Source organism: Phoca vitulina, unplaced genomic scaffold (assembly GCF_004348235.1).
Source record: "Phoca vitulina isolate PV1807 unplaced genomic scaffold, GSC_HSeal_1.0 scaffold1, whole genome shotgun sequence".
Lineage (NCBI taxonomy): Eukaryota > Metazoa > Chordata > Mammalia > Carnivora > Phocidae > Phoca > Phoca vitulina.
Window position 1 is genome coordinate 62,213,231 of NW_022589704.1, and position 22,888 is coordinate 62,236,118.

At 36.7% G+C, this 22,888-nt stretch overlaps 1 protein-coding gene and 1 pseudogene across 4 annotated transcripts; one reads left to right on the forward strand and one right to left on the reverse strand.

Moving 5' to 3' along the window:
• Positions 1–8,654: 8,654 nt before the first annotated feature.
• Positions 8,655–22,475, forward strand: SPC25 (SPC25 component of NDC80 kinetochore complex). 4 transcript variants are annotated; one of them, XM_032422419.1, is made up of 7 exons: positions 8,655–8,738; positions 9,577–9,729; positions 9,825–9,890; positions 15,124–15,270; positions 15,722–15,826; positions 20,262–20,360; positions 22,125–22,284. In XM_032422419.1, the coding sequence occupies exons 2-7, from the start codon at positions 9,591–9,593 to the stop codon at positions 22,247–22,249; spliced, it is 681 nt and encodes a 226-aa protein (XP_032278310.1). In that variant the 5' UTR covers positions 8,655–8,738; positions 9,577–9,590; the 3' UTR covers positions 22,250–22,284. The 4 variants fall into 4 exon arrangements, with proteins under 4 accessions (XP_032278310.1, XP_032278449.1, XP_032278389.1 ...); XM_032422558.1 differs by having other exon boundaries at positions 8,679–8,727; positions 22,125–22,249; XM_032422498.1 differs by having other exon boundaries at positions 8,713–8,770; positions 22,125–22,475.
• Positions 17,955–19,171, reverse strand: LOC116637537 (annotated as a pseudogene).
• Positions 22,476–22,888: the final 413 nt, after the last annotated feature.

Consider the following 22,888-nt stretch of genomic DNA (forward strand, 5'->3'; position numbering starts at 1 on the left):
AAGATAAATGAATTTATTCAGGTATGCGCTGCTCTCTATGAGGTATTAGCCTTGACTACTCAGAGTCCATGCTTCTAGCTTTTTTGTTTTTCATATTCAGGTTCTATAATTTCCATAATCTCTTTAATGAGCCATGAGGAAGGACATTACTCCTCTTTATTCTTTTTCTGAGAAGAGTTTAAGCTACATATTTCATCATATTCATTTTCTTCGGAAATGTCTTTTCCCTAAACCAGGGTGTGAATGACTTCAAATACATTTTGTCTTAAAATTAAAAATTCAACTTCATGCTCATTCAGTCCCTCAGAGTGTGTGGACTGTGATGAATTTAGCTGCACATTAGTTTTTCATCTTAGGTAGTTAATTTAGAGAGACTGACTGTCTCCTGAGGACTATCTAGTTCTATAGACTGTGGTATAATTAACTGAAGTAAAAGCACTTTGATTTCTTTTGCCTTTTAACAAGATCTGCTTAGTCTTTTTATTCCCTATGGTTTATCATTTTTAGTCTTTTCATATCTCAGCTTATATGCACTTCCTTAGAGATGCCGTCTCTGACCAGCATCCTTGCCATTCCTTTGACGGTGCTTTCTCTCAAACACTCTTTTTCTTTTAAGGGATTATATTAGTTTGTTGGGACTGACACAGAAAGCACTAGACTGGGTGGTTTAAACAACAGAAATTTATTTTCTCACAATTCTGGAAGCTGCATGTCCCAGGTGTCTGCAGGAATACCTTCTTCTGAAGCCTCTCTCCTTGGCTTGTAGATGGCCATTTTCTTTCTGTGTCTTCACATGGTCATCCTTCTGTTGGAATGTCCACCAGTCATATTGGGTTAGGTCCCATCCTAATGACCTCATTTTTACTTAGTTAACTCTTTAAAGACCCTATCTCCATTGTCACATTCTGAGGTACTGGGGTTAAGACTTCAATATACAAATTTTGGGGGATGAAATTCAGCCCGTACCAGGGATTTACTTAACAATTTGTAATGGTGTATTTGATTTGAGCTTATGTCTTTAATCTCTCTTTACTGTACCATAGCGCAAGCTCCATAAAATAAGGGATCATGTTTGCTTTGTGTACCAGCCACCAGCATAGACCCCAGCACAAGGCCATGCTGGGGTTGATTTCCCAGGAAGCTTACACGAGCCCCTGCTATGGCAGGTTATTGCTGGGAGCTGCTGGGAGTTGTACAGCATATTAATAATTTTATATTCTTTTTTATTAGAGAGAGGCCCCTATATTAGAAGAGTTGTACCTCTCACAAAACCTGGACCTGCACCTGGGTCTTTCCTTGTTATTCAATAAATATCTCTTTATTGAATGAATGAATTATTAAACAAAACTTGATGTGAGTGCTAACTTATGTAAAGAGGCTTAAAAAAGGTTTGTTATTCAGTTAGTCTCAACTCAAATGCATTTTTTCCACAAAGATGTTATAAAGTGGCTGGGTCAAGAATGCTTCTTTAAGATGGAGAAAATTATATATAATGTTTACCTAAGAAAAAAGTAATATATGTACACATCTGCTTATGTTTAAAGAGAGTAGAAGCATAAATAATTTTTTAAAGTTCTCTATCAAGAAAAGAAGGGGATAGAGTGAATGGGAAAAGCTAGACTTCTTTAAATATACTTATTTTCTAGACTTGACTTTGAAACCATGTAAATATTTTACATAATTATAAAACTGAAATTTAAAAAGCAGTTAATGTAAAATTTTGCCATCTGCCAGCAGAGTTGCCATGGCTTGGGGTAAGGATGCTCTCCAGTACTTATCTTATGTGGTTCCCAGCAAGAGAAAGAGGCAGGGAATTGGTTCTTTTCTGGTACTAATAATCTTCACGTAGAGTTTTTCCCTTCGATAACAGAGCCTGCCTCATACACTGAGTCATTTCAAAGTCAAGGTTGTTAGGATGAAGGTCTGTCCCAAATCAGTTTACCAAATAATGGAACAAAGCCATGTCTAAGCTATGCAGCCCAAGATCCAAAAAAGTGGAGATCTACCTCTATCCTCCTTTTGAGGTTTTCTTTCTCAAAGTGTGGTCTATGGACCACCTGCTTCCTGCCACCTGCATATAGATTCCCAGGCCCACACCAGACTATGAAATCAGACTCTTTGGGATTGAGGTCCAGCAATGTGCATTTTAGTAAGCTTCCTATGTGGTTCTTCTACACATCAAATTGTTGAAGCTCCATCTTAATTCATCTCTGAATGAATGATGAATGATTATACAAGCTGTCATACACGTCCTGTATGTCCTGTGCGTAGCTGACCCTTTCTTATACAACTTGCTCAGCTTCTATGCTAAGGCATTTCTTCTCAGCTCCCTTATTTGGGGTCTGTATTTTTCTCCCTTCTTCCCCGTGGATGCAGATTTGGTGTGTTTTTGTTTCCCTCCTTTCGAATCTCCTTTCCATTCTCTCTCTCTCTTTTTTATTAAAGCCCATGGTAAACACTCAAAAAATATTAAAAATAAAAAAATATTAGCTATAATTAACATTTGTTGTTCTTATTTTGCCAAATAGTTTGTAAAAGTGGAGTTGACCTCCAATCATGAGATTCTTGAGCAGACTAGAAGTAGGGCAGTGATAACATTTCAGTCTTATACACAAATATTCTGTTACTTCTCCTTTGAGCTCTGACATCTCTGCCTCTTCCTCCCTCCCTCCCTTTTCTCTCTCCTTCCTTTCTCTCCCCTTCCCTCTATCCCTCTTTCTCATGCTAAATCCATCCTCTCTCTTCTTTATGTTAAATACATACCGAGTTCAGTCTTCGCATTAGTCACAAACTTCAACCTTCCCCTGTACCCTGAGAACGAAGACAACTTCAAGACAGCAGAGCCAAATCTGAACGGTTCACCACCGCATCTTAGAATCAAGCCAGATGTCCTCCACATAATGAGAGTCTTCAGAAAATTGCACAACCACCCTGCTCTTCGGGATCAAGAACTTTTCTCCCCGCTGTGGTAGAACTCTCCATTTAATTCCTTGGTGTTTTGTTCAAGGACTAGAACTCTGCCATGCCAGTTAAAGCACTTTTGAGTGGAAGCAATATTTAAGAGTGTGTGATTTGGTTCTAATATTAGCTGAATCTCTTTGGCCACTAGGCCAAGAGTCCATGACCTGAATTTGACCTATTTAGAGGTCATCAAACTTTCTGAAATCATATGCAAAATGTTAGTGCATGTGCATGTTACTTGGAAGAAGGCCACGGCTTTCACAAGATTCTCAGTGGAATCCTTGGCCCAAGTGAATTAAGTATAGCGTAAGGTTCACTGGAATCCCATCTAATTTCCATGGTGCCTACACCCAGGATCCTTTCATTTCCTGTTTCTTCAGAGTTATCTTCAGTACTCCAATCTCCCCAGCATGATTTGCTTGTCTGAATGACTCCCTTCCTCTTAATGACTTTTAAAAAATCTTTTAATACTATAGCCAGTCTCAAAACTCTGTACTGTTGCCTTCTTTTCAGTTAACTCCAATAGTTGAATAATTCCAGTTCTTTCCAAAACTTTCTCACTCTGATTCATTTAGGTTTTCCTGGGGTTTCGATTGGCAGTAAATCCTGCCAGTTTTACTTAGATTGCAACCTGTAGGACAGAGGCTAGAATTCCTTTAATATGCTCCGCATGCCAAATATATAGCCACAAGATATATTCTTATCATGAGATGAACCATTCATCTCTGAGGTATAGTGCTCTTTGCAATTCAACATCATTCAGAGATATTTGACTTTAGCTTGTGTCGCTGGTGCACTGGTAGTAAACAAAAGCGTATTTTGGAGGCATTGACCTTTATGTCTTTGTGCATGGTCATTATCCTTTTACTACAAGCTTATCTGCCTGCTGTAAAATAATTGTATTTGAAATCTCTCCAGGGGCACCTTGTAATGTAAAATGGATTTATTTCAGACTGAGTTGAGACCCTAGTGACTTTCAGAAAAGAATTACTTCCATTCCGGTTAGGATTCCGGGAATATTGGCATTCCATGATGACACTGTTACAAGTGACCCGGCTATCGATTTTCTAGGCACCCCCTCCACTTGTCTCATTATTCATTCTTCTCTACAAATGATCATGAACTATACATTCATAAACTTTTCCTTGGATCACCAAAGGACCTAACAGAGCAGCCCATTGGGCAATACTATTCTTTTTCTTCATAGTGCAATTAAGACACTTTGCACCTGGGTTCCTTTTTATAGATGGCCCAAAGAATACCTACCTACTGTAGGTATTCTCAAACTTTACTGTACATCAGGATCTTTATTACTATATAGAATGTCTTTTGTATGTTTGGAAAATGTACACTTTCTTTTCTTTGAAGTGTTGATGTCCTTCATATTTTTTATTTTAACGATTTTGAGGTATGAATGAATAATTTGAGGGATAATTTATATATCGTAAAATTCACCATTGTAAATGTACAATTCAGTTATTTCTAGTAAATTTATGGAGTTGTGCAACCATCACCACAAACCAGTTTAGAATGTCTCCATCACTGTGGAATGTTCCCTTGTGTCCTCATGCAGTTAATGTTTGCTTCCACTCCCAGCTCTAAGCAAAGACTGAACTGTCTCTGTGGATTTGCCTTATCTGGATATCTTATGCAAAAGGTATTTTACGCAAAGGACATTTTATGCAATGGGAGTTATATAATATGTAGCCTTTTGTCTCTGACTTAATAATGTTTTTGAGTATTTTTAATACTCAAAATAATTATGTTTTTTAGTATTTTTTTTAGGGATAAATGCGTCTTAGTTTGCTGTAAGCTTTTGGGTTATTTCCAGGGCACTGAAATGGTTGTTTTTTATGATTTTGTTCAGTTTTATAGTTGCTTTTTTGGGGACAGGATTTGGCGACTTCTTCATTCCACCATGCTGGAGGTCCTAGCCCTTTTTTAAATTTTAGGGAGGAAATGAAAGGCTCCAGGTAAAATCTGGCACTAAAGGTTGACTTCACTTTGGATATACTGTGCTTTGATCATAGCAATTATCATAAGAGACATTTTCTTGAATCATCTTTTCCAATGACTCCTGACATAGGCCATGCAGAGATTTAGAGAATTTAAAGTTTTTGTTCAAGAGTCTTTCGAATACAGGCATTTTCTATTACTTGTTCTTAACCTGGAATCTGCCCAAAGAGCTTTCCTCTCTTCTGAATTCGTAGTAACTCTTTATCATTTTTAATTTTCTCAGTGAACAGATATTGAAAGTACAAGTACTAGCTAGCATTTGGGGAGTTCACTATAAATGTATATGTCATAAAGGGATCCTTATATCCAGAAAAGTGGAAAACTTTTAATCTTAACCATGGCATTGCTTTTATCATTTTAATCCTGAGTTCTGCCCCCAAGATGGAAGGTATCTACTCAGCAAGGGCATGTGCCATAGAGGACAATGACCTTTCTTCTTGTACCCCATGATCCTTCACCCATTGGAGAAAGAATCAAGTTTCCAGAGAAGGAGCAATGGAGTTTCAGTCAGTCTGACCAAGGCTCCTGTAACCATGGCCCAGAAGCCCCCAGACTGGAAATACGTACCTACTTCCTACTACCCCCTCCCCTACCCTGGGTTACAGACCATATATATCCCAGAGAATACAGTGCCCCTCTCAGCACATGGCACATAATAGATATCCCAAAACTCCTGGTTGGGTTGAAATGAAAGGCAGGTATGTATGATGATAGTGATGATGGTGGTGTTCTATGGAGTTGTGATGGGGGAGCTTCTGCTTTTTCCTTTTTAAAGCCAAGAAAGCTGTGCTGAACAGAAAGAAAAGCTGGTTGTTTCTAGCTACGTTTGGTGGAATAGAGAGAAACCATTCACCTTTTCTTCTAGAGAGGAATATTTTGACAAATGACACAGAAGTTTCTCCCTCACTCCTTGGTTGAGGATGAGCCCTGAGAAAGAACAGAAGAGAGTGGACACCCAGGGCCTGCCCTAAAATCTGCACATCAGTGGGACAACCACTTGCCCCAGTCCAAGGTCCGGTAAGTAATTCATCAAGCTGGTGGTCCACTCAGCACCCCTCCATGAATCTTGTTAAGTACTGTATTCACTAACCTGGACCAGTGAAAACCTTAGAAACAAGCATCATTATTCATTCAGCTCAAGTTCTGAGATGCCAATAGATACAATTTTGCTTTAAGATAAATATTACCAGAAATCAGAAGTCCTTGGATAAATATCTGTGAAATGAAAGAAGATATTACAGCAAACTGTATGTCTAAGCTTATTAATAACAGTCCCTTGGCTGGAATCTGACTCATGTTGTGATGTGTTAAATGTTGGTAATAATTTGTCCTGATTTTGTTGGTCTGAATTAGCTCTTAGGATAGAGTACCCAATATCAGGTACCACTGAGCATGTTATTTACACATATGTTTTATTGTTGGTGTTTGAATCCTTAACGATAATGAAAGAAAATAGTAGTAAAGACCTTTTGGCCTATAATCAAGGGCTTTATATTCACAAACATGCCATGGTCAGAGATGAAAATAATAATTTTAACTCCATAGTACAAGCCATATATATTTTCCATTCTTTAAAGTGCATATCCTCTGTGTTCTTTTCCTATTTTTCTTTCCTCCTCAGCTTTATCAAGAAGGATGCAAATAGTGAATCAATTTCATTTACTTGGAGTTCCTGACAAGTATCCCTGCATCTTGCCCATCCTTTAGCAAATTCAAGTTGAATAGCTAGTGCCTCTTTCTGGTCCTCAGATGATTTTAATAGAGTTCTAGTTCCTTCCAGTTTGAAATTCTGCAAGATAACAATGTTCTATAGGCCCCCCAAAATATTGTCAGAAAAGCTGGAAGAGTAGAAAAGAAGAGATCTTCTGTAAACCACAAGAATCGATTCTGAGGACCATCTGGATGTTTCCACCCACTAATAATTGGAGTCAACTTAGCAAGAGTAATCCACTAAAGAAGGCAGAAAAATGAGTCAACTGCAAGATGTTCACCTTAGTCTAAGAGATATAGTTGTAGCCTTGTGTCAGTGGTGAATATCTCAAAGCCTTGCTAATAAACTCTTTTTTTTCCATTTTGCTCATAGATCGGTCATGCTTTGCCAGATTCTATCAGGAACGCATAGATAGATGGTCCACGCATTATTTCAAGCTGGGGAAATAATTTATTATCTTGAACTAGTAATGGCCTAAAGAAGTTACTGAAGCTGTTTTCAGACTATTGTTTGAAATTTAGTATCCATATGTTGAAACTAAAATTGTTATATTTGTGAGATATTGGCAAATTATTAAATGGATAATGCTAAATAACCACACCTAATTAATTCAACTTGAATTGGGTGGAAGGAATATATTCTATACTTATCCAGACATAGCAGAATGCATGTTTCCTTAAGATCAAAATTCAACAAGTAGTGTGATTGTCTTGTAATGGGAGCAATATGCATTGCCTTGGCTAAAGTGAGTATTCAGTTGTAATAATTTCTCTTATTTCTTGGCCAACTTAGATTTTGTTCTATTTAAAGTCTTACTTATATGTGTTTTAATATGACAGTCTATTGCATAGGAAGTAGGTAGGGTATAAAATCATGAAAACAAGAAACCATTTTGAGTACTTATATTATAGGGACCTCTTCTAAGGCATTTACATTTATTATCTCTTTTAGTCTTCACATTGGATACATGAAGGAAGAAGGTATTATTATTGTTACCCTCACTTTACAGATGAGGAAACTGAGGTCCAATAGGCCAAGTAACTTGCCCAACATCAAACTCAGTAAATGATGGAGGCTGGATTTCAAACTCAGGCAGTATTACTGCAGAGTTGGAGCAGGTAGCCACTGTTGAATTGACTAAAGAAGTAACATGCCTACGGGATATTAACACTTGGATCTCCCAACAATATCCTCTCCTGCCTCACCTCCCCGCATCACCCTTCCCCCAGCACACCAAAACAACCACGAAGATGATTTCCATCCCACCAACAGCATCACCATTCTTACAGATATCAGAGTTGAAAACCTTGAATTACTTCTGGCTTCCCCGCTTCTTTTCGCTTTTATCAGCAACACAGACTATCAGAGAGGGTAGGTACCGAGAAACTTGTCCATGAAAAGTTTTGTGTCTTTGAGTTTCTACTGGGGCAAAGAATACCAGTACTAGGTACTGCTCTTTGTTTCTGTTTCACATGGTCAAAAACAGAGACTTAAGAAATTTTGGAAACGTTCATATTAGAAGCCAGTAGACAGTAATGTTCCAACCACTTCCCAATGAAAAGTTATTAAATGATGAGACAGATTAAGCAATGGTATTTTTATTAGCTTTATTTTTTTTTAAATTAACTTTAAGCTACAGGGAATATTAAAGAAGAGGGAATATACTTGGCAACAGAATGCGATTAAAGTTCAATATTTATATTTGTTACAGAAGCCTTTATTTGAAACTGATGAATGCCTTGTGCTGGGGCGAGTCCCTCTGGAGCTATTAATTAGTATTTTACGAAGCAGAGCTGAGAGTCCGACTTGTCTCAGAAAAAACTACAAATCCCAGAATGCACTTCCCCTATCTTTTCGCGAGAATCCCGGAGGGCTAGATCAACCAATCCCGTCATGAGGAGCCTAGCTATCAGCCAATCCGAAGGCGAATGGACGCCCGAGGGCGGGAGGAGCAAGGCGCCCTAAGATTTGAAATAGGAAAGTCGGCGCGGCTGCGGGACCTGGTTCTGGAGACCCGGTTTTGGCTCGAATTGGTTCAGGTCTTTTGTGGGTAGGTGGCGGGGCTCAGGCCTCCTGGAGAAGGTGAGGGAGGTGGGAACTCACCAGGGCTCCCCGATCCGCCTGTCGCGATAAGGGAAAGTGGGTTTCCGGGCGGGATTTATTTTCGAGAACGAGGTCTGAAATGCACCGCTTGTTGTTTGCTCGTCGGGGTGGGCGGCGGTGAGGCTGAAAGGTTCCGGGTTTCAGCGAACGAGAGGTCTGTGGCCCTCCTGGGAAGGTTTTAGGTTTTGGGGATGGTTTTAGCGGTACAGAAAACTGGTGGAGCCTGCAGTCTTACGGGACATTGTTTTACAGAAGAGGACACCAAGACCCAGAGAGTGCAGATGACTTGTACCTTTCCTGGACTAAGCCCACTAAATTCCCACTCCAGTCGCCTGTTTAGTGCTACTTTTCCTGATCTTAGTGGGAGGGAGAGACAGGCTAGATGTGGGGTCTTATCCTATGAGAGGGGGCCATCCATCTGGGACCTGGCAATGCAGGCCAGAATTCAGATGGTCAGAGTTGGAAACGCCTTATAAGTTACCAATTTTACTTGTGAGAAAACGGAGTCAGAATCATTTTCCCAAGGTCATAGAGCTGTGTGAGTGTCTTGTGCAGTTACACTACTGACAAGTCCCTAGGAGGTAAAGATGTCTTTCCTGGAATCTTGCATCTTAACGGTGGTTAAGTCCAGGTGGCTTGATCTGCCCTGGAATATCTAGAGTTAAAAGTAAGCTGCTAACTATTTTCTAGCAAAGGTCACACTGCCAAAATACGCTTGATTGGAATATGAGCCTGATTTGATTTCAATGACTCATAAGAAATATAATGTTCTATTTGTTTTGTAGCATTTTCTTCCAAAATGATAGAGGACGAACTTGCACTATTTGATAAAAGCATAAACGAATTTTGGAATAAATTCAAAAGCACTGTCAGTGACACTTCCTGTGGGATGGTGGGACTAAGAGATACCTACAAAGACTCCATCAAAGCATGTGGAGGTAACTGAAGTTAACTTGTAACATGCTGTTTCATTGTTCTTGCTTTTTATGTTATTTCAGCTGAATTGAAACTTCAATTCCAATTTCTCTTTCAGAAAAGCTGTCTGTGAAATTAAAGGAAGAAGAACGAATGGTTGAGATGTTTCTGGAATATCAAAATCGTAGGTGACAAACTGTAGATCACAGAGTTTTTTTAGATTGAACATCTTTAGGCAATCCCTCATACAAATAAAACAATGTATTGTGTGTGTGTATATATACACATACATATAAAACTAATAAACATTTGTGTACCTACAACCCAGCTTAAGAAATAGAACATCCATCCCATGTATACTTTTCTCCCACCTTCCAGAACTAACCTCTTAGTATTTAGTATTGTTTTTTGAATGTTATATAAGTGGCATCATTTTGTGTGTATTCTGTCCCTTTTTTTATTCATCAGTATGCTTGTGAGATTCATCTGTGCTGATGTGTAAATGCCAGTTATTTGAAAAATGAGTTTGTTTCTCATTGGAAGTCATAGGCTGGGGGTTGAAAAGCTGGAGTTCCTCAGTTCTTTGGGGGTAGGGTTAGTACTCTTGACTGTTTTCTCCATATTTTTCCTGTTATTCTTGCCCTCTCGTTTATACCACTCTGGAGTTTCCACGGTGTATGTGTAGGTTTTATTGAATTCTTATACACAGATCACACAGATCACAGACTTGTGGCCACAGGCTAAATTTCACGGCACCATGTTTTAAACAGTATTAATGGAATGTCTTTAGATGGAACATGTGTCCTTTAATTTGCTACAATCCCCAATAATTTCTTTGGCTTTGTTTTGCCCACTTATTATCTGGCCCCTGAAGGCGTTTGATTTTGGAACCCTGGTAGGCTATAATGCTAGCCTTTTACCCGTATTTACTTTCTGAGCTGCCCTGAAGCTTCCTTGCCCTTTTATTGTTTTCATTTCTTCTGTAACCACAAGCAGAAAGGAAAACCACTTGTGTGTATGTGTGTGTGTGTAAACATTCTTGGTTTGTAGAATTGCTGGGGATTAGAAACCTAAGTTTGAAACTATCAATTTTTGCTACTATGAGTCTCAGTGTGCTCTTAAAGATGACCTGTAGTGAAAATATGCTCTAAATAGTCTAAAATCTAAAAGCATTATCAATTGTTTTTCTTTAAAAAATCAGTTTATGCTTGAACAGAAATATAATTTACCTAAGTTTAATTAATTCAGTGAATATTTGACTGATAGTTGTCTAGCGTGGAGACAACAGTGCACAAAGTATAATGTCTACATACTGGTTACAATTTAGTGGAATATACAGACAGGGAATCCACAATTAAAATACATGGTAATAATTGCTGTAATAATGGAATGGGCTGAGTGAGCACAGAATTTTTTTCATTTTTAAGGTGTCTACCCTAAAATGAGCATGTTTATTTGCTGCAGGAAAGAAGTCAGTGGAGAAACAGATGTTGAAAAAAAGGGTCAGGGGACAATGAGTAGTAGAATAGAGGGGAGGGAATCTGGATTAACCATAGATTGGAGAAGGAGCCAGTGGTACTCTGTCAGGAGAGGATACTGATATAGATACATTTGGGGAGTCGGCAAGCTTGAGGGAACTTATTCACTTACCACATATTTGTTGAGTAGCTACTCTGTGCCAGGTACCCTTCTAGGAAGATACTGCAGAGAACAAATTAGCCAAAAATTCTGGCCCACCTGGAGCATCTGTTCCTTCTATTTATCCTCTGTTCAAAGTGAGCGGCATTTACTATGGACCAGGCTCTTAAATCCTGAAATCTTTACAAGACAGAAATTTGAAGCTCACTGAGATTAAGAAACTTAGCTAAGGTCATACATTTGATAGATACAAGGTTTAAGAGTGCAGCTAAAATGTCTGCTCTTTCCAGTGTTAGCATAAAACAACCTTTCCACATGGAAGGAAAATTCGAGGGAGGGTTTGTGTGGTGAGTAGTAGTGAAAGTTTGAAATACCTGCCCTAGAGAATAAAAGAGACAGCTGACTATGTACACATAAAATAATAGTTATGCAACATCAAGGGCCCTTACATTTGTATTGGCACAAATCCATACAGTTCATTCTTTCTTCTCTTTTCTTTTCTTTCTGAAAGGTTCCAGAACCTTTTTTTTAGATTTATTTATTTATTTATTTGAGAGAGCTGGGGGGGGGGGGGGGGGGGGGGGGATGGGCAGAGGGAAAGAATCACAGGCCGACTCTGCGCTGAGCACAGGGCCGATGTGCTGATCCCACAGCCCTGGGATCACGACTCAAGCCAAAATCAAGAGTTAGACACCCACTGCCTGTGCCACCCAGGTGCCCCCATACAGTTCTTTAAATGTTGTAATAAAAACATGACATATATGGTATTTATGTATCATTAATAGTTTAGAAGTTTCCATATTATTATTATTGGAGACTCTAGCCCTGTGAAGTAAATACAGGGAGCCGCCATTATTATTCTTGTTTCATAAGCGTCGCCAAAGTCGTAATTTGACCAAGGTCCTCGGGTGACAACTGAGAAACCAGAATGGAACCGAGACCTTTGGACTTTAAATATGCATCTCTTTTGTCATACAACATACTTACCCTTTTTTAAAGTAGCATTTTTCTATAGCAGCCACTCTGGAAAATAGTATGGAGGTTCCTCAGAAAATTAAAACTAGAACTACCATATGATCCCCACTATGGGTGTTTATTAGAGGAAAATGAAAACTAACTCAAAAAGATATCTGCACCCCCGTGTTTATTATTTACAATAGCCAAGTTAAGGAAACAACCTGTGTGTTCATAGATGGATGAGTGGATAAAGTGATTGTGGTATGTGTATATATATATATACACGATAGAATAAAGCCATGAAAGTAATGAAATGTTGACATTTGTGACATAGATGGGCCTCGAGGGCATTATGCTAAGTGAAATAAGGCAGAGAGACAAATACTATATGATATGTGTGGAATCTAAAAAAAAATTTTTTTTAAAACAAGCAAACTCATAGATAACAGATTGGTGGTTGCCAGAGGCAGGGTTTGGGAGAAGAAATGGCTGAACTGTTTTTGGCTTTAGTTTTGGTTTAAATTGAATTTTTTTTTTTAAAGCAGTTTTCTTTCTGTTAATTCTGATAAAATGTCTATTTTTAAATTATACTTGACATAATATATGATCATGTCCAAATTCTTGGAAAATACAGAAAAGTAAACAAATTATCTGAAACGTTGAGAATCATATTTAACAAAGTGACGTACTTTTTTTCTTTTTTCTTTTTCATGTCCTATGTAGTATTTTTGACATAATTTTGTTCATGGTATCTATATAACTTTTTTTAGAGTATTTTTCCATATTGCTAAATTCTTTGAAAAAATATTCTACCTTATTGATCTACTGTATTTAATAATTTACCCATGAGCCATTTAGGATGTTTTCAGTTTTTCAGCATTGTAAATAATACTGAAAATAATCTTTTGTATATAAGTACTTGCACACATCTTGTTTTCTTAAAGTAACTTGTAGAAATGAAATAACTAATCAAAGGACATGAATATCCTTAAGACTTGTTTTGCAATGTCAAAGATACGCTACAAGAACTCTAGTATTTTGCATTCTTCTCAACTGCTAGCTATTATTTTTGTAAACATTGTTGTACTAAATTAAAATTGGTATGTTACTGCTTTATTTGCATTTCTGTGATTACTACTTGGGTTAAATTGTCTTTCATATTTATTAACCATCTGCAGTCTATATTTCCTCTGTTTATTCTTTTGTCTGTTTTTGTCTTAGGAATTTATATTTGTGTCTTCTTTAGATTAAGAACAGTCAGGGGAGGGGCACCTGGGTGGCTCAGTTAAGTGGCTGCCTTTGGCTTGGGTCATGATCCTGGCGTCCTGGGATTGAGCCCTGAGTTGGGCTCCCTGCTCAGCAAGGAGCCTGCTTCTCCCTCTCCCTCTGTCTGCTGCTCCCCCTGCTTGTGCTCTCTCTCTCTCTGTCAAATAAATAAATAAATAAATCTCAAAAAAAAAAAAAAAACAGTTGGGGGAGAATATTTAATGCTCAAAAGCATGGTCTTTGAAGTCAAATCCTGAGTTTGAATCCAGGTCTTCTATTTATTGCATCCTAGCAAATAAAGCTTTGGGCACGTTAGTCATCTGCTGAGCCTTTTTCCTCTTTTAAATTAGATCTACAAAATGTATTATAGTGAAATTTAAGTAAATTTACAGAAATATAAGGTGTTGAACAAAGTTCCTAGCATATAGTAGAGTTTTATGCTTATTTGAATCAAATAGGAGGTTTTTCGCCTACTTATTAACTTTTATGTAGCTGGTATATATTTTTCTCTTTGATTTCTTTTTGCCTTTGAGTAAAAAGATCTTTCCCCATAGAAGTAATTTTATATTCAGATACTGCCTTTTAGTTTTTTGTAAGATTTCATTTTATATTTAAATATTTAATAAATATGGAATTTATTTTGGATTTCAGCACGGTTTGGGGAACCATCTACCACTTGTTTTTATATTTCATTTCTCATATTAATTTCCTAAATATACCAATGTTTGTTTGGAAAAGCAGTTTTTGTTTTAACTAAACTGTATGTCATTTCTTCAGCTGGTACCCCACTATTGTATTAAAAGTGTCACAATCACAGATGTTAAATTTAATAGGACAAGTCCCTTTCCTCATTATTTTTCTTACTGTATTTCCTTAACTCTTCTCACCTGTGTATCGTCAGATAAATTTTATAGTTACTTTTTTAGGTCTTCCCTTTCCCTTCCCTCAAATTCCATTGGGACTGCATTAATACAGAAATGAATTTGGGAAATAGTGACATCTTTATAATATTTAGAAGCATAAAATGTCTTTCCATACATCCAGGTCAAATCAAATACATGTCTCAGACAGGTTTTGCCCTTTTTTTCATATAGGGCCTACATATTTCTTGATCTAGATTATTCCTAGATATTTTGTTTATTACAAATATAAATGAGGTTTCATCCTTCCTTCCTCTCTGTCTCCCTTCCTCTCTTCCTTCACTTCTTTCTGTTTTTTTTTTTTTTAGTGTCTTCCAGAATCATTAATACAGCATTAGAATGAACTGTTTCTTTAAAGCACTGTGTAAAAACATTGTCCAGATTTTGGTTGTCTTTGATGGTGAGCTTTATTTATGTACTTATTTGAAGAGTAGAGCTGCAGGGTCTTTTATTTTCAAATGCAAATAGAAAAGAATAGGATTTTTTTTCTTTTTGTTCTTTATAATTTTTGAACCATTAGGAAGCACTTACCAACTAAAACATTATTGATCTTATGAAAGTCAATATTTCTTATCTGTTATAGATGTTGGAGAGCAAAGTATATATATTCTAGCTAACACTTTGTGTTTCTTACAGAGATCTGTAGGCAGAATAACCTCATTCAAGAAAAAAAAGATAACTTGTTAAGGTTGATTGCTGAAATAAAAGACAAAAAGCAGGAACTGGAAGTACTGACTGCAAATATTCAGGATCTTAAGGAAGAATATGCTAAGAAGAAGGAAAGTAAGTTTCTAGTTATACACATATTTAAAACATTAACCTAAATTTCAAAGTGGTGATGGTTCACAAATCTGTATCTCTTGCCTTCTCTCCAGTTCATTACTAAAAATGGATGACATGCCTCAGGGGCATAGCCAGCCACTCAGTTCTGCAAGGAAGCTGTGTGAAGTTAGCTAAGTGGGCTGTATTTTCTCTTGTTTTACTTAAAGGTCCTTTTGATTTCTAATATAACCAGAGTGATAATGCAATTGATATGGCAGCTTAATTAAGCAGAGTGGGAGACAGTTTCACTAAATAAGATTTGTCTGGAGAAACCATAGTATATTTTATGCAACAGAGTTATTGATCACACATTCTCTGCCAGGAACTATTAAGCACATTTTTTATGCTGTGAAGTCTCTTTGTCTAAAAACATTTCATATTCAAATATGTGTATTTTTTAAAAAAATCATAGCTATTTCTGCTGCTAACAAAGCTAATGAAGAGAGGTTGAAAAGACTACAGAAATCAGCAGACTTATATAAAGATCGACTTGGACTAGAAATTCGAAAAATTTATGGTATGTATATTAATGTAAGTAAAACACAAGATTAGAAAGGATAAGTAGCGAATTTAAAAAATGTTTTCAAAGAAAATAATGACAACATTATTAACTTTTTAGAAAATAGGAAAGAATTTAAACATTTTTATCATCCTAACATAATTACTGCTGCCTTGGTTATTTATCATCCAGTATTTTAATAAATGTATTTTTGGCATGATTGCCACCACAAAAATAATTTTTGTTCCTTGTTCTTACTGGTATTGTATGATTAGCATTTTTCCAGTTGCTATCGCCTTCCTATGGTAGTTTTAAAATGGTAGTGTAATAATTCATTCCGTTAATGTATCTTAATTTATCCAATCTTTTATCTATCATTTAATACAGGTTTGTTTCTAACTTAACCTTTGGATTCTGCCTGTGGTTCGGTTTTAGAAGTACTACAGTGAATATAGACTTCTCCATTTCTTTTGTATAATTTCCATGGAATTCCCAGAGAGGCATTACTGGGTTAAAGCATGTAAATATTTTAATGGCGTTATGTGTAGTATATGTGCCAATTTATATCAATATTTGTTGTGTTAGCAGTCCCCAAGATCACCGTCAGGTTTGGTGATTCCCTAGAAAGACTTACAGGACTCTGCATATAGTGATATTCATGGCTCAGATTTATTGCAGAGAGGATACAAAACAAAATCAGCCCAAAAAAGGCACTGGGGCAAAGTCTAAAAGAAACACTTTTTCAGACATAATTTTTTAAGAGTCTTAATCCAGCAGAGTCACACAGGATGTGCTTAATTCCCTTAGCACTGAATGTGACAATACGTGTAAAGTGTTGTCTACCGGGGAAGCTCATCAGAGACTCTTGCAGCTTGTGCTGGTTTTCTCTAGACTTCACCCCATGTGTTTTTCTCTTTGCTGATTTTGCCGTAGCCTTTCTCTCTAATAAATCATAGCCGTGAGTATGACCCTGTGGGGAGTCCTATGATTCCTCCTTGTGACTCTTCAAATCTGGGGTGGTTTGGGGGGCCCCAACGCCAGCCAATGACCAACTTGCAAGCAGGCCTTTCTAAAATTCTTAATGATAGCAGCGTCAGGCCTGCCATATTAATTCTTTTGTGCACACCTCTCTACAATGTAAAGAGTACCCATTTCATTGTCTTCTTGCAAGAATTGTAGTTTTTTAAGTTTGTTTGTGTTTGGTTTTTTTTGGTAGTTGACTTGATATAATTGGAGCATTTATTTTTAAGTGCATTTCTTTGATTATTAATGAAAAGGTAAACCTTTTTTCTGTATATTTAATTATATTTCTTTGATTGTCTGGGCTCTGTGATTCATATATCTGTGAGTCTTGTTTCTGCCCCACCCCTCCATCTGTTGGAATAAGCTTTTAATAAAAAATAATAACCTTTTGATTAGAGGGAGATACAGGGTCCAGATCTGAATTTTTGATCCATTGGACTTACTGTCATCCTGAGGTGCTTTTGAACCAGAAAGCTTTAGAATTATTTTAGATTTAAAAATAAAGCTTTCTCATAGCCCTCAAAGTCAGGAAATGTTTTTTAAAGAAGACAACCCAAATTAAACCCTTCATTATCTTAGGAAGTCTTTTTTCCTTGGCATGTTTCCCTCCCATTACTATTAACACTTTTAAAAATCTGGTGTACTGGGGGCGCCTGGGTGGCATAGTCAGCTAAGTGACAGACTCTTGGTTTCAGCTCAGGTCATGATCTCAGGGTTGTGAGATCAAACCCAGCGACCTGCGACGGGTGTCAGGCTCCCTGCTCAGCGTGGCATCTGCTCAAGATTCTCTGTCCCTCTGTCCTTCCCCACCCCTCTCATAAATCAGTCAATCAATCAATCAATCAATCTTGTTTTTAAAATCTGGTGTACTAATGTAATTATTTCATTTTGATTAAAAATGTAAGACAAATGTTTTTCAATATTACTTTTTGTAATTAAAACTTTTTTTTATTTTAATAAATGTCTATTTTAATGTTTTTCACAATAGAATAAATACTTCTCTTGATGACTGCAGATACGTAAGGCTGTTTGGTGGTATTCAGAACCACCACAGTAATGGTGGTCTTCCTGATCGGTGTGTAGTCTTCAGTAATTATAAGGATTTTCTTGGCTGAAACTGCTGTCAAACCAGCAGGACTGCATTTATGCATCCATCATTTTCAGGATTGTTGGTAACCTGGGCATATTTTCCCCAAATAACTTTGCCTTCTTGTGTCACAAGGCCCAACTCACTCAGGTTCACCTCAATTACAGTACCTTTGGTAAGAACACCCAAAGTTGTATATAGTGGGGATGAAGGATTCTTTTTTACAACAAGTATTGGCAGGCAAAAGGTGGCTTTCAATTCAGGGTGAGTTACATGGGCCTTTTTGAAACGTAAGCCCATTGGTCTAATGAATCTTTCATATTTAGGTGGTTTTCGAGTAAAGCTGTCTCCAACAAAGACTTTAGTGACCATCCTCTTCCATGCTTGCTTCTTTCTCTTTTGTGTTCGAATAACTTTTAATACTTCTGTTTCTCCCTGGGCATGAACTTTGGGTAAAGGAACTTCCCATTTTCCCACTTTCTCTTTTCGTTTTTGTTTAATCATATTGGAAAGTACTTTAGCTCAGGACTGTCCCTCTCTGTCCAGTAGATATACAGGTACTGCTCCTTGTGGAGTCTTTTCATCATTCTTTTTTTTGGTGTTTCTCTTTTCATGCATCTTGATAGTCGATTTTCATTTGTATTGTCTCAGCATGGCACTGTTTATGGTAGAGGTTAGCTTTCAGACCAATCATCTTTTTTGCCTTCTTTGATCGTTCATGAGCCTCTCGACCTTCTTTCTTTTTTTTTTCATGGTAATCCAAACAATAACCATATCGCTTCCGGTGTAACTCAGTGTATTCATTTTGTGGCGTGGTGACGGCCGCAGAGCTGTCGGGTGCAGCTGCTGGGGTGCGAAGAAGCTCTCAATTTTCAGGTCTCCCAGACCCGTGAGCTGACTCCACGCAAGCCGCGACCTAATTAAAACTATTTTTAAAATGAGATTTCCTAATTTTTTATGCTGTAGAGCAAAATTAAAATGTATGTGAGTTTCTACTTTGTGGCTGCCATTTTTAATTTCTAATGGGCATTTACTCCTTTGGGAGCATTTGGAGGTCTTTTGGAAAATAGGCATTAAGTCTGGATTACTGTGTATAAAAGTTCAAATTAAATCTGTTTAGTAGTACATTTTTTTATTGTGGTAAAACTATGACCTAGAATTTGCCATTTTAACTATTTTTATCGTACAATTCAGTGACATTAATTACATTGACAATGCAGTGCAATCATCACCACATTTCCAGAATTTTTCATCACTGCAAACAGAAATTATGTACTCATTAAGCAATAACTTCTTATTCCTCCCCCCCAGCCCCTGATAACCTCTAATCTACTTCCTGTCTCTATAATTACCTATTCTAAGTATTTCATATAGGTGCAATCCTATAGTATTTGTTCTTTTGCATCTGGATTATTTTACTTAGCATGTTTTCAAGGTTCATTCATGTTGTAGCATGTATCAGAAGTTCCTTCCTTTTTATGACCAAATAATATTCCATTGTGTGTATATACCATATTTCGTTTATCTGATCATCTATCAGTGAACACACGGTTATTATCACCTTTTGGCTGCTGTGAGTAATGCTGCTATAAACGTTGGCAAAGTTATAGGAGTCCCTATTTTCAGTTCTTTTGAGTATGTACCTCGGAATAGAGTCACTGGGTCTATTGTAATTCTTGACTTAAACTTTTTGAGGCACTGCCAGACTTTTCCACAGCTTCAGCACCATCTTGCATTTGTCTTCATCCACACTTTTCTTTTTTTGTTTTGTTTTGCTATAGCTGTCCTGGTAGGTGTGAAATGATATCTCATTGTAGTTTGGTTTGCATTTCCCCAGTGATTAGCGCTGTTGAGCATCTTTCCATGTGCTTATTGACCATTTGTGTCTGTTCTTTGGAGAAGTATCTGTTCAAGTCCTTTTTGTCCATTTTCGAATTGGGTTGCTTTTCTTTTAGTTGTTCAGTTGTAGTTTTTTAAAATATATCCTATATATTAAATCCATGTCAGAGATATGATTTACAAATATTTTCTCCCATTCTGTGGGTTATCTTTTCACTCTCTTGATAATATCCTTTGAAGGACAAAAGTTTTTATTTTTTGATGAAGTCCAGTGTATCAATTATTTTCTTTTGTTGTGCTTTTTAAAATCATATTTATACTACAGTTCATTTAAAACTAATTTGTAACTTGTACATTTGGAGGTTTGGTTAAATATATATATGTATGTATGTATGTATGTATTTAGCATATAGATATTAAGGACAGGTGAGAAAGCTCATCTCCATTGAAACCCTTGGCACGATAAAATATTCTCATACCAAATAATCTAATCTCTCTTTTCAGGTGATAAATTACAATTTATATTCACTAATATTGACCCTAAGCATCCTGAGAACCCATTTATGTTTTCCCTCCACCTAAATGAAGCCAAGGAATATGAAGGTATGTATTCCTATCTCTTAACTAGTATTTAAGATTGGCATCCCCAAATGTTATCTGACTCCACATAGAAAGTAATAGGAAGGAAAGTAATTCCCATAAGGTAGTGCTTTCTTTGCCAGTCTTGCTTCATGGGATAGTGTCTTCTAAAGCCTCTGAGTATAGTTGTGATTTGTAGTTATTATGTAGGATCCTAAATATGTCCCTTTTCTTCAGAACGGCACGGTGCCACAGTGGCAGAAAAGTGTTAAAGGCCACAGATCAGTGCATTTCATATACAAGTTTGAATTATCCTTTCAGAGAACTTAAAGCTAAAGTTATAAAGGATATAACTATGTAAATATGAATATTATAATTTATGAAAGTAGTTGATTTTAAAAGCAAATGCTAAGTCATCAGAATGTGATCATTTATCTTCCCAAAAATCAATTTAAGAAATATTACTGTCTCCTGAAAAATCCCACACATTGATAATTTAGCTCACTTACTGATTCTCCAGCAGGCCAGAAGGTCATCAATTTATGGGGAATATATATGATTGATAATAGGGGGAACAAGAAGAGAATGGAAATATATTTATTTCTTTTTAATTCTTCTAATGCCCCTTTTAAGGTAATTTTTCATTTATTGGAATTCAGGAAAATGTTTCTCAGCTCATTAGACCTGTGTTCTCATCTTAAAGCATTTATAGCAGATACACACTCAGGAGGGCTGCCGAGTTGGCTCCCTAATGTACCCTGGTGACTCGGTCCTCATTCTCATGGAATTCATATTGTATATTGTATTTATATATTCTCTCAGTAAATATTTTTTAATGAGTGCTAAATTTTAAAAAGCAAACCCAAAAAACCCACATACCTAGGTTTTTAGTGTTCTCCAAATTGTATATTCTCTCTTGCTACATAGTATCACAGTATTTGATAGTGTATTAAAATAGAATCTACAGTGTGATTTTGAACCAAGTGCTCTTTGCTATTCTTTCTCTTGTGGTCATGGTCCTTGTTTCCTAAGCGATCTCAACCAAAGAGCTGGAAATCTGACATGGTCGAATTTCTTCTCCTTGGACAAAGGACTAAATTGTTGGGGGAGAAACCTGGATCATTCCTTTCCTTTGACCACCCTCACTGGAGACTTGGTCCCAAGATGTACCATTTTGTACAACTACATGTGAGAGCTGTACTGTTTACTTGTGACTTTGTGTCTCATTTGATTAGGAAGCCCTATAATTAGAATACACTTTTAGAATAGCAGTCACATTTTCTAATGAAAACTTATAAAAGTTTAGATTTTTCCCCATAATTATAAATTATTAAAAGTTGGCTTTGAAAGTTGTTCTCTTTTGATCTAGTGACCAGAAACTAGAAGTCAAGCCAAAGGTTTACAGAGAAAACTGACTTAACCGTTTAAAAAAACAACACACACACCTGTTAAAACAGTTTATTTAAAACAAAATGTATAGAAAGATGATGGGAAATGGCATTCTGTTCTTTATCACTAAGCCCTTCAATCCCTTGACTACCACCTGTTTACCTTTAAAGCAAGATCGTAGTACTTAAGATTTTAGTATTTAGAGATTAAACAAAGAATAGGTCCAAAAGATAGTTAGGATATGAAAATCAATTGTATCTATTGTTCTGTGCTCAAAGCATTTCAGTAAAATGGACTTGAAATGATTTGAATTAGATGAAAGCATCTAAATTAGAAACACTTCTCTTCCATAAAAAAATCTCATTCAAATTATCTTCTTTTTTTTTTTTTTTCTTCTAGTGTCAGATAGTGCTCCTCATCTTGAGTGCCTGGCAGAATTTCAAGAGAATGTAAGGAAGACCAACAATTTCTCGGCTTTTCTTGCCAATGTTCGGAAAGCTTTTACTGCTATGGTTTATAATTAATGTATGAATAGTATATAAAAATTGTTCATTTTTCTTCCCTATTGTGTATCTCTCTCTCTCTCTTTTTTTATCATTGTGTATCTCTTTTAAAAAGAATTCTTATTATCCATTGTTTGCCTATAGTTTTTTTGTATTTCTGTAACGTTTCTGTGTGGTGTATTTCTTTAAATTATTTTAATTAAAATCTTAATAAAATTTATAAAGTCAAATGTGTCCTTTCTAAAATGAAAGTTAGTGTACTATGTATATATATATATGTGTTTGTGTGTGTGTATACATATTTTTTAATGGCAGGCATAGGCAGTTTAAGGCTAGCCTGGAAATGGGAATTCATTGGTTTCCAAGCTTTTTATTTTTTTATCTTTTTTTAAGATTTTATTTATTTATTTGCCAGAGAGAGCAAGAGAGTACAAGCAGGGGGAGCCACAGGGAGCCCAATGCAGGGCTCGATCCCAGGACCCTGGGATCGTGACCCAAGCTGAAGGCAGACGCTTAACTGACTGAGCCACCCAGGTGCCCCTCCAAGCTTTTTAAGGTCATGGACTAGTAATAAAAAATTAGGAATGTGGGCCCAACCTAAGGTTAGCAAATTTTGAAATGTACTTGGCAAAAATAAATACTACTATACTATCATTCTAA